At 40.0% G+C, this 12,210-nt stretch overlaps 1 protein-coding gene across 8 annotated transcripts in view; it reads right to left on the bottom strand.

The window, feature by feature from the left end:
• The window catches only part of RUBCN (rubicon autophagy regulator), a 56,720-nt gene that overhangs the window by 21,792 nt on the left and 22,718 nt on the right, over nt 1–12,210 (bottom strand). For all 8 annotated transcript variants that reach the window (XM_039850815.1, XM_039850816.1, XM_039850817.1 and 5 more), the window contains exons 3-7: nt 5,815–5,898; nt 4,178–4,337; nt 3,458–3,564; nt 2,097–2,253; nt 933–1,466 (exon numbers count right to left, since the gene is read on the bottom strand). In XM_039850815.1, coding sequence (XP_039706749.1) covers nt 933–1,466; nt 2,097–2,253; nt 3,458–3,564; nt 4,178–4,337; nt 5,815–5,898 — 1,042 coding nt within the window. The remainder of the gene's footprint in view (nt 1–932; nt 1,467–2,096; nt 2,254–3,457; nt 3,565–4,177; nt 4,338–5,814; nt 5,899–12,210) is intronic.

Below are 12,210 nucleotides of genomic sequence, written 5' to 3' on the forward strand. Positions count from 1 at the left end.
TTCTTGACATAAAAACAGAGATAAAAGTTTGCCATTCAGAAATTTCAGATGAGGGCATTGGCTCTCACCTTTCTAGGAATTACAAAGAGAAATCAATGGCAGCTCTGGTTGCTCAAGGAAATTTCCTTTTATGTTCTTAATTTTTAAAATTTATTTGTATGTTTTATTTCTGGGGCTTTCCCACACAGAAGTTGCTTTGGGCACAAAGGTCCATGTTATACTGGATGTTATGGAGGTTCTCTTACAAATGAAACCCAATCAAAGCCTGCCAGACACCAACAACCCAGGAAAGGTGGCAGGAAGATAGCAAAAGCAATGAGACCCACCTTCCCTGTGCCTAGAGTGCTCTCTGCTACTAGCAGCTGGTGTTTGTGTGAGGGAGGTCTCAGTGGCCAGGGCATCCTTACCTGCCTCTCAACCTGAATTAGCCATACCTAGTCAGCTCCACCTACTTGCTTAGTAGGTCTCATCACCCCACAGTCACTATATCTCTAGTTTTAAAGAGGAAACCCTAATATCATTTTGCCTTTCTCATACTGGTAACACACTCTGACCAAACGTCTCAGGAATCACAGGAAAGGGAGGAATTTAACAGGGTTATTTTAAAAACTTATTAGTACTTCCTGTGTCTGAAAGGTACATTTAAAACTTGAACTCTGATGAGTCGCACTATGCTCTAATGCTAAAGAACTAGTAAAAGAATACAGGAAAGCTTTTACTATTTAGCAATGCATAAAAGAACAAACAAATATTCTCAGAGAGATTCTTTGGGTATCCATATTATATTACTAACTTCTCTCTTTTGTTGTAAGCAGGATGCCATCATGTCATCCAAAACATAACTTCTCTGTCATTTGAAGACCCTTAATAATATACTGTCCCTAAATTCAGGAGGCCACATTACTAACTAGAGGCTGGTGATTATCATTTACCTGGGGCTCCTCTGGAGACAATGTTGGTATCTGAGTGGGAGCGAGTATGGTTTTTCTTTGTTCCACTGGTGACAGTGAGTATCTGCCCCTCTGAGAAGCTGGATCTGCGAAGGACACTGGAGAGCTGGCTCTGCCCACCGCCCTCTTGGTCTACTAGGGAAGAAGCAGCAGAATCTGCTTTCTGGGAACTGCTGGAGGAGAATAAATTGGAGCTGCTGCTCTCAGCATTGCTGCTGTGACTTTGACAGCTGGCAGCGCGGCTTCGGGAGTCCAGATTGCCGATGGCCAAGTACTCAGGCCCCTCACTGGCATCACTTGGGGAATCATTCTGGCTGCTAACCCAGGATGATTCTACGGGGCTGGTCAGAGTGCTGGAGCTCATCTCATTTGGGGTTGAGGGGGAATCCCTGGCTAACACAGAGATTGGAAGCAGAGGGGCTTGGATGGTTTGATCCTCTGCTGAAGAGACATGCGCTCTGCTTTCTTGAGGTTTCCGGGGCGGGCCAGAGAGTGAAAAGGAAGTAGATCTTCTTTCTAGGACATAAACAGAAAGGGGAGGGAAAGGTGAACTGGAAGCCTCTGGTATATAAAGGGCTTTTCCACAACTAAGGATCAAACTCCCTATATCATTACTGGGTGCCCAGGATTCATGGTATCACCTCAGAAAAGGCAAGTCATTGAAGTAAGTAAAAAATTACTTAGAAGCAGCTAAGCTAAGAGCATAAGTTCTTGATACAGTGGCTTCATGGCTTATTAGTATGCATTCCTCATCTGTAAAACAAGCAGATAATAACACCTACCCTATAGGACTATCTTGAGGATTAAATGAGATGATACATATAAATTGATTACAACAAAGCCTGGGACATGGTAGGCACTCAATAAATGTTAGCTATTATTGCTAGAATGTCTCTTTGGCAATGTGGATTAGAAATCCAGGAGAATCTAAAAACATCTCTTTCCTCTGTTTCTTTAATGATTCCACTGAATTATCTTAGGTTAGTTGCTATATACCTTTTTAAGATGTCCATTATTAAGACATGAAGTTTGACAGACTGCACCAACCCAAGGGTCTATCTATATCCAGCCTGTGGGCACCCACAAAGTCCTCAGCTTTCCAGGGCTGAAGATATATGTCACGACTACCCTTTCCTATCCCCATACCTGGTCCGTGGTTGGATACGGATTGCTGGAGGCTAGAGAAGGATCCAAAGTAGGAATGCTGAGCATGGCTGGTTGGAGGGGTGTACGTGGAACCAGGCAGAGCTGTCAGGCTCTGGCTCTTTGTAACCAGCAGTGGACTCTCATGCTTTCTGGCAAACTATTAAAAAAAACATGTCACAGTTAGGGAGGCCCTCAGAGGAGGGGCACTCAGCACTACAGAAACACTGGTAGAAACCAGCCTTTGGCAGCCAGCTTGGACTACAGCCAGAGCCTAAAGACACAACATAGCTACTCCCAAGTAGATGACACAACTTTGAAACCTCAAAGTCCTGCCATATACCACAGCTTCTGCCACAGGAATCCTAGATGATCAAACCAAAGTGCTTAAGACTATACACATGGAGTCAGAAGTCACACTGGAATTCAAATCCATGCCCTATTATTTAAAAGCTATTTGGTCCAAACTTTGGGCAAGTGACCTATCTACTCTGTCCCTCAGTGGCCTCCTACCTTATGGAGTTGCGAGAATTAAATGACATAATGCATGAATTATGCATAGCACTATGTCTGACACATACAAAGTATTCAATAGATGGTAACTAAGAATAAAAATTTTTAAATCAGGAGAGATAGGGGATCTCCCCCTAAAAGGAGTAGGGACTGTGATTCCATTCTACCTGAATGAAGCATTGATATTAGTAATGAAGTGAGTGAATTGGAGTTAATAAGCAACATCAACCAAAAAAATTCTCTTTACATTTCAAAGATAAAAATGATCCAGCACAACACTAGTCCATACTAGGTCTGATGTTATAAATTCTACTCCTTATCGAAATCATTCCTCTTCTCCCCAGCTCATTTGTCAACCCTGCCCTTACTCAGACTAAGGATTTAAAAAAGAGTTTAAAGCAGGGGTATCCAACTCCCGATCTGTGGACTGGTACAGGTCCATGGCCTGTTAGAAACCAGGCCACAGACCAGAAAGTGAGCGGCGGGGGAGTGAGAGAAGCTTCATCTGAATTTGCAGTCGCTCCCCAGTGCTAGCATCACCACCTCAGCTCCACCTCAGATCATCAGGCTTTAGATTCTCATAGGAACACTGGTCCCTGGTGCCAAAAAGGTTGGGGACTGCTGGTTTAAAGAAGTAGACACTTCCCACCTCAAAAAGACCTAAGCTCAGACTTTTTACTTTAATAGGTACTTAAATGTACTTCCCCTTCTTCTCTAAGTATTTTTTTTTTTGAATTTAAGCCTTTCAGTTCACAACTGCCTAAATGAAGAAGTAGCCGGCTATGGAGGGTTACATCCTGGTGAGGTCTAGGAGGCTGGCGCAGACACAGATAATTTCTTGCCCCCTTTACCATAGATGCATCAATCTGAGCCAGAAGGCGGGGGTTGTTCTGTTCCACTGCTTCTAGGCATTGGAGCATGGCCGTAACGTGGGCATCGCTTAGCAGGAAAGCAGTATCTGGGGAGAGAAAAGCTATCACAATGATGAAGTCCTGTAAAGAGAACTTTAGCTTCCTTGTATGACCCTGGAAGCAGCTCAGGGAAGGACAGAGGGAAAAGGTAAAAATGACTTAAGAATTATGCCACTGTAGAGAGAAGGGGAGCCAGGTACAAATAAAGTATGGAAGAGTCTCAGTCATGTGCAGTATAGCAGAGGCCAGGACAAGAAGTTTCAAAGTCAGAAAGACCCATATTTGAATCCTGGATGTGGGTGACTTTGGCGAAGTTACTAACCTTCTTGAGCTTTGTTTCCCTGATTGGAAAACAGGGATATTAATACCCAACTCTCAGAGCTGTTGTTAAAAGTATATGTATAAAAAGTATACGGCGGTGATTGAAATATAGAAACTCTAATAGTTACTCTTATTGGTTTGTGTATATGGAAGTAGGGGAATAAAGTTCGTGCATTACGTGGAAAGTAAAAGAGAAGATTGGCTATGTGTTTCTGACTGGAACCTCTATGGCATCAAGTAAAAGTATGAGACCCTGTGATAAGAGTGAGTCTATAAAGATTAAAATGGAAAACAATGAGGAAGTATATGAAACAACCTGGCTAAGTGACCTCTACTTACCTGTGTAGAATTTTCTGATATACTGTCTATCCCCGAGCAGAGGTCGGAGCTGGGCTGAGAGACAGTGGCACTGCAAGCTATGCTGCAGCCATAGCTCTGCAATGATACGCTCACTCACACCTTCAGTGCTGCTCTGGCCATTCTCATGCAGGCTGATGAACTAGAGGCAAAAAGGTATGAGTCGAAACATGTATACTGGTAAATATAACGAGACTGAGACCTAATGATATGAGAACTAAATTAAGACAGGTTAAGAGGAAGCAAATCAGAGGTATGTCTCCTCCAGCCAGCATCTAGAGGTTAGGTGAGGAAGGAGAGGGAAGGAAGGGATTAATAGCCTTGTTGCTGAACTGGGCCACTGGAGAGGGACTAAGCAGCTACATCTGTTTCTTTTCGTTCTAACTCCAAAGAGGCATCTATTTTGGGGTATTTAGAGGAAGGGTAAACTTGACCTCTTGCCTTCTCTCTCAGAGTCCTCTATTTCAGGTGGCCTTCATCAAAGAATGCAACAAAAACCTGGAGGAAGGATTTAGGAAAAATGCCACCAAAGATTCTTCACCAAAGAGAAGCCATCTGAGCACCTCTTTCTGGCTCTAGTCACAGCATTCTCTATTTGGAATCTCCTTCTACTTGGCTATTTCTGAAAGCAAGGTCTCAAAATCCCAGGATGAGTGCAACAAACTGCAATTTCAGGCAGCTTCTAAGAGGAAATGACTACAGCAATATATTTTATAAAAGGAAGTTAGAGGAGGGTTTGGTGGGAAAAATAAAATGAGGACAAAAAAATCTACATAAGAAGATCAATGGGCTCACCTTTTCTCACAAAAATGGCTAGCGTGGCACCTTGTTATTTGGTTCCCTGATCATTTATAAACAAATTATTTTTCCCGACATCATCTCAGCAATGAATCTGGCAGTGAGTGGGGTATACATGAAATAAGACTGGCCATGAATCAATAAGTATTGAAGATGGGTGATGGATATTTTGGGGTACATTACACTATTCCCTTTAAGTTTGTTATATATTTAAATTTTTCAACAATAAAAAGTTAAATAAATAGATACATAAATTTGGCAGTGAATGATCTGAAACTAGCTATATAACACTGGCCAAGTCACCTAATCTCCTCAGACTCTGCTTCCCTGACTGGAAATGAGACGTACTATGCTGAGCTGAGAGGACAGAAGAGCAGAGTGCTACAATGGTAGCCAAAGCTGTTAGAAATGTGTTTGGCTCCATTTGACAACAGCCTCCAGAAACCTCATATTTCTTTCTAATTGGTGCATCCTCTTCTCAAAGTTATCAGCATTTCAGTCCCAGTTCCCTAACCACTTCAGAGAACCTCTTGCCATTTGCCCTGGATCTTGAACAGCTTCACTCTGGTCCCATATATGCAGATCTTTTGAAAATAACAAAACCTTTCCCCCTTTCCCCAGATGAATAAAAAGTGGCCTAGAGCAATAGGCTTGCAAGGTTTATTTTGTAAAGCAAATAATTTTCCCCTCCAAATCAGTCCTACATGGATGACTTCCTCTCCTCAGTTAACAGGAAACTTGACACACCATCCTTCTAGCCTAGGAGACTCTTCAGATAGAACATCAAACAACGAAGCCTTGTGGTTACCTTCACTTCTTACCTTCTCCACATGAAGGGCTGAGTGGGGACTGAGCCAGCGGATATCTTTCACGAACTGCCAGTAATTGGCTTGGTGGCAACACACCTGTTGCGGGAACACATATGGTGAACAAATCACTACCATTTTGAACCAGACTTAGTTCTAGTGTTGACATTCAAAGAGAGAGAGAAAAAAAAAAAAGCATAACTTTCCCTTGCCTGAACAAAGGTTCTCAGAAGCAATCAAAGGCATACATATATACATGTTCACCTTTTTAAAGGATAACTGTTTAAAATTATTTTAACTGTTCTTTGGAACAAGGAATACATATATATATAATACAGAAGGTGATACCGTGAAAATAATGTTTTTTACATGTCTCCACCATTCAGTTTCTTAGAAGGTAATTCTTTTTTTTCCCCAGCTTTATTGAAATGAATAGACAGTTAGTTGCTTGTATTTACATTGTACAATTCAATGTTTTTTTTTCAATTATAGTTGGCATACAACAATATACCAGTTTCAGTGGTATAGCATAGTGATCAGAGATCCACATAACTCACAAAGCAATCACCCCACTAAATCTAGTATCCCTCTTTCCCTTTACATATTCATTACATTATTAACCATCTTCCCCATGCTACACTCTACATCTCCATGTCTATTCTGCAACTATCCATTTGTACTTCTTAATCCCTTTGCCTTTTTTTTGCCATCCCCCAACTCCCCTCCCATCTAGTCGCTCTCAAAATATTCTTGTATCTATGAGTTTATTTCTGCTTTTGTTGTTGTTGTTGATTTTGTTCTTTAGATACCACATGTATGTGAAATCACGCGATATTCGTCTTTATCCAACCCATTTCATTCAGTGTAATACTCTCTAGGTCCATCAAGGCAATATCTTTTTCCATCCCCTTCCTTTTAGTCTGTGTGTGTCTTTTAATCTGAAGTGAGTCCCTTGTAGACCATATATGTAGGGGTCTTGTTTTCTTATCCATTCAACCACTTTCTCTTTTGGTTGGAGCACTTAATTCTTTTCCAGTTGAGGTACTTGTGGATAGGGATGTAGTTATTACCATTCTTTATTCATGTTTTTGATATATGTTGTTTCTTCTTAAAGAAGTCCCTGCAACATTTCCTGTAATACTGGTTTGGTGTAGATAAATTCCCTTAGCTTATTTTTGTCTGGGAAGCTCTTTATCTGTCCTTTGACTCTAAATGATAGCTTTGCTGGATAAAGTATTCTTGGTTGTAGATCCTGGGTTTTCATCACTTTGAATATTTTGTGCCAAGCCCTTCTGCCCTGCATAGTAACTTTTGAGAAATCAGCTGCCAGTCTTATGGGTGCTCCCTTGCAGGTAACTGCTTTTCTCTTGCTGCTTTTAAGATTCTCTCTTTGTATTTAACCTTTGGCTTTTTAATTATGATGTGTCTTGGTGTGGGCCTCTTTGGGTTCCTGCTTTGGGGGACTCTCTGAGCTTCCTGGGATTGTATGTCTATTTCCTTCACCAAGTTAAGGAAGATTTCCATCATTATTTCTCAAATAGCTCTTCAAGGTATTGTTTTCCTTCTGGTACCCCTATGACATGGATAGTTTTACATTTAATAGTGTCCCATAGGCTCCTTAAATTATTATCATAGCCTTGACTTCTTTTATCTTGCCATTCTGATTGAGTGTCCTTGGCTTCCCCGGCCTCTATATAGGTCATTTGATCCTCTTCTTTATTCACTGTTTATTCCATTTAATATACTTTTTATCTCAGATAATGTGTTCTTCATTTCTGTGTCTGTTTCTATGTACTAAACAAAGTTCTTAAGTCTCCCGGTCTTATTAGTGTGACTTTGTGAGGTAGGTGTCCAGTGGCAGAGTCCTGAGAGGGGTTCAGCTGCAGGCTAAACTTAGCCCCAGCCTGTGCCCCTCCAGGGCCATCTGTTAAGATTCAGCAAGCAATCCACAGATGCTATGCTTATAGTTGCCTCAAAAGGCCACACCAGAAACCACAGTCAGCTGCCAGCAGTGTGAGTCTAGGCACTGCTCAGCAAGGGGAACCTGACTTGCCAAGGATACACCTGGATGTGGCCTGGGTGGGGCCGCGAGTTGGGGAAGGCAGACTTTCAGGGAATCCTACAGGTAGAATGACCTCTGTTATCTAGTTTGATGATGTCTCAGCTATGGCGGCACTGAGTCTGTACACTGGGAGGGGGAGGGCTCAACAGAGGAACGATAGATACCGCCAGCACTTCTGTACAGAGCGAGTCTTGCCTCTGGCCCTTATTCTGACAACTCAGTGTCCCCCAGTAAGTCTTTGGTGTCTCCTGTTGCAGCCCACCTGGCGCTGGTGCCCAGAGCAAGCAGGTCCGCCACTGTAAAAGTCTGCTCGCGGACACAGCCCCTTTAAGAGGCATCTGCAGCTGCTGGCTGCTGTGCCACTGCTATGGACTCTGTCGCACTCAGCAGCTTGGACTGGGCAGTCTCACATTCTCGCCCTGTCCTACCTCCTTCCATAGCAGGGTGATTTCTTATTTCTCTCCTTAGTTGTAGGGCTTCTTCATCTAGATCCCAAGCAATTTTCCTTTCTGTTCGCTCCTTGTTTCTATCACAATTTTGATTTGGTCACAAGAGGGATGAACAGAGCCTCTATCATCTATGCTATTTTTTTCTCTCTCTCCCTAGAAGGTAATTCTTAAAACTAGTAAATAGTTATTTGTTAAAAGTCAGACAGGTATCTTCAATTCTTACTGCAAAATCAAGTTAAAAAAGACCTTTTTCCCATACTGCCTAAGTCAGGAAAGGGTTATATTTACAGTCAAAGAAATATTCAGTCCTAGATAACATAGTCTCACATAGAAGAGGCCTGAACATAACAAAATGTTTGCATCATGAAAACCTAATATTTTCTTTTGAGAATCCTTTCTGAGACTACTGGGCATGGGTTAAACTCAAATCTAAATAATTAAAAAATATAGAACTAGCACAAGTATTATGAGACAGACCAATCAATGCAACAAAATAGCCTAGAAAGAGATCTTAAAATATATGAGAACTTCATACATGATCCAAGAAGCATCTCAAAAGTCAATGGACCTCTCACCGAGACTGGAAAGGAGGAAGTGAGAATCAAAAATGTTAGATGTACAGACTATTTTGCCAATTACAGTCATGAAGATCTTTAGTATTTTGGCAGCAATTGTGATCTCTGTTCTGTGGCTTAGTGGATATCGAGTGGCCAGGAGTGGGCAGCAGTGAGATATCAACTCCAGTATATCGCCTAGCTATGTCACGTCTAACTAAATAGCATCTAAACTTGGTTTCCTTTCTTCAGAAAAAAATTTAGGCTAACTTAGAAATGAAATAAAGGGGCATCACTATAGATCCCATGGACACTACAGAGGAACACTATAAACAACTCTATGCTCACAAATTTGATAACCTAGGTGAAATGGACCAATTCTTTAAAACACATAATCTGCCAAAACTCATGAAGAAGAGATATCTAAGTAGGCCTATATCTATTAAAGATCAACAATTAATAACCTTCTAAAACAGAAAGCACCAGGCATAGATGGGTTCACTGGTGAATTCTACCAAACATTTAAGGAAGAAATTATACTAATTCTCTACAATCTCTTTCAGAACATAGAAGCAGAAGAAATACTTCCCAAATCATTCTGAGGCCAGAAAACCAGAAAAAGACAAGAAAACTATGGAACAATATCTCTCATGAACATAGATGCAAAAATCCTCAACAAATATTAGCAAACCAAATCTAATAATGTATAAAAAGAATTATATACCACAACCAAATGGGATTTATACCAGGTACACATTCCAAAATCAACTGCTGTAATCCATCACATCAAAGGTTAAAGAAGAAAAACCACGATTATAATAATAGACACACACACACACAAAAGCATTTGACAAAATATAACACTCGTTCATGATAAAAACTCTCAGTAAACTAGGAATAGAGGAGAACTCCCTCAAGTTGATAAACACCTATAGCTATTATCATACTAATGGTGAGAAGCTCAAAGCTTTTCCATTACGATCAAAAACAAGGCAAGGATGTCCCTTCTCACCACTACTTTTTAACATCATACTAAAGTCCTACCAAATGCATAACACACACACACACACACACACACACACACACACACACACACACACACAATTAAGGTATGCAGATTGGAAGGGAATTGCTTTGTCTGCCAGATGACATGATTGTCTAAGTAGAAAATTCAAAAAGAACACACACACACACACACACACATGCACACCCTCCTCTACCTCCTGGAACTAATAAGTGATTATAGCAAGGTCATAGGATACAAGGTCAATATACAAAAGTCAAACACTTCCCTATATATCAGCAATGAACAAATGGAATTTGAAATTAAAAACACATTACCGTTCACATTTGCACACCCAAAAATGAAATAGTCAGGTACAAATCTAAAAAAATATGTACAAGATCTATATGAGGAAAACTATAAAATTCTAATGAAGAATACCAAAGAACTAAATAAATGGAGAGATAATCCATGTTCACAGACAGGAAGACTCAATATTGTCAAGACATCAGTTCTTCCCAATTTGATATATAGATTCAATACAATCCCAAACAAAATTGCTGCAAGTTATTTTGTGGATATCAACAGACTGATTCTAAAGTTTCTGTGAAAATGGAAAACACCTATTAGCTAACACAATATTGAAGAAGAACAAAAGAATGAAGTTTTTCTACAAAAAGGACTGACACTATCTGACTTCAAAACTTACTCTAAAGCTACAGTAATCAAGACAGTGTGGTATTGGCAAAAGAACAAATAGATCAGTGAAACAGAACAGAGAGCCCAGAAATAGACCCACATAAACATAGTCAACTGAATTGTACACCTGAAACTTACTAGATTTCATTAACCAATGTCACTGTAACAAATACACGGGCACACACACACACACACACACACACACAGTCAACTGATCTTTGAAAAAAGGAGAAAAGGGTGTCTTTTCGACAAATGGTGCTAAAACACTGGCCATCCACATGTAAAAAAATGAATCTAGACACAGACCCTGCACCTTTCACAAAAATTAACTCAAAATGAATCACAGACCTAAATGTAAAATACAAAACTAGAAAACTAGAAAATAATATAAGAGAAAATCTAGATGACCTTGGGTATGGTGATGATTTTTCAAATACAAACCAAAGACATGATCCACGAAAGAAAGAATTAATAAGCTAAATTTCGTTAAAATGAACTGATAAGCTGGACTTCATTGTCTGCTCTGTGACAATGTCAGGAGAATGAGAAGACAAGCCACAGACTGGGAGAAAATATCTGTAAAAGACAAATCTGATAAAGGAAAGACTATTATCCAAATATACAAAGGACTCTTAAAATTCAACAATGAGAAAACAAATAATCTGATGTTAAAAATGAGACAAAGACCTTAATAAACACCCTGCCAAAGATGATATATAGATGGCAAATAAACACATGAAAAGATGCATCACATCTTATGTCATCAAAGAAATATAAATTAAAACAACACAATACTACTAGATACCTATTAGAATGGACACAATCCAGAACAATGCCAACATCAAATGCTGGCAAGAATTTGGAGCAAAAGGAACTCTTAGTCACTGCTGGTAGCAATATAAAATGGTACAGCTACTCTAGAAGACATTTTGGCAGTTTCTGACACACTCTTACCATATGGCCAAACAATTACATCCCTTGCTATGTATTCCAAACGTAGGTCCACACAAAAACCAGCACACAATGTTTATAGCAGTTTTATTCATAATTACCAAAACCTGGAAGCAAGAAAGATGTCCCTCAGTAGGTGAATGGATAAACAAACTGTGATATATCCAGACAGTGAAAGATTATTCAGCAGTAAAAAGAAAAGGAAATAAGCTATCATGATGTACAAAACACATGGAAGAAACTTAAAAGCATATTACTAAATGAAAGAAGTCAATCTGAAAAGGTTATATACCTTATGATTCCAACTATATGACATTCTGGAAAAGGCAAAACTATGGAGACAGTAAAAAGATCAGTGGTTGCCAGAGGTTGAGGGTAGGGTATGGTGGGGAGGATTAGTAGGTAGAGCACAGAGGATTTTTAGGGCAGTGAAACTACTGTGTATGCTACTGTAATGGTAGATATATGTCATTACACATTTGTCCAAACCACAGAATGTTTAAGACCACGAATGAAGCCTAACGTAAATTAGAGACTTTGGGTGATAATGATGTGTCAATGTAGATTCAGTTGTAATAAATGTTTCACTCTGGTGAGGAATGCTGATAATGAGAAAGGTTATGCATGAGTGAAGGCAGGGAGTTTATGGGAAATTTCTGTACCTTACACTCAGTTTCCTGAGAGAACCTAAAA

This window comes from Pteropus medius, unplaced genomic scaffold (genome assembly GCF_902729225.1).
Source record: "Pteropus medius unplaced genomic scaffold, Ma_sr-lr_union100, whole genome shotgun sequence".
Taxonomy (NCBI): Eukaryota; Metazoa; Chordata; class Mammalia; order Chiroptera; family Pteropodidae; genus Pteropus; species Pteropus medius.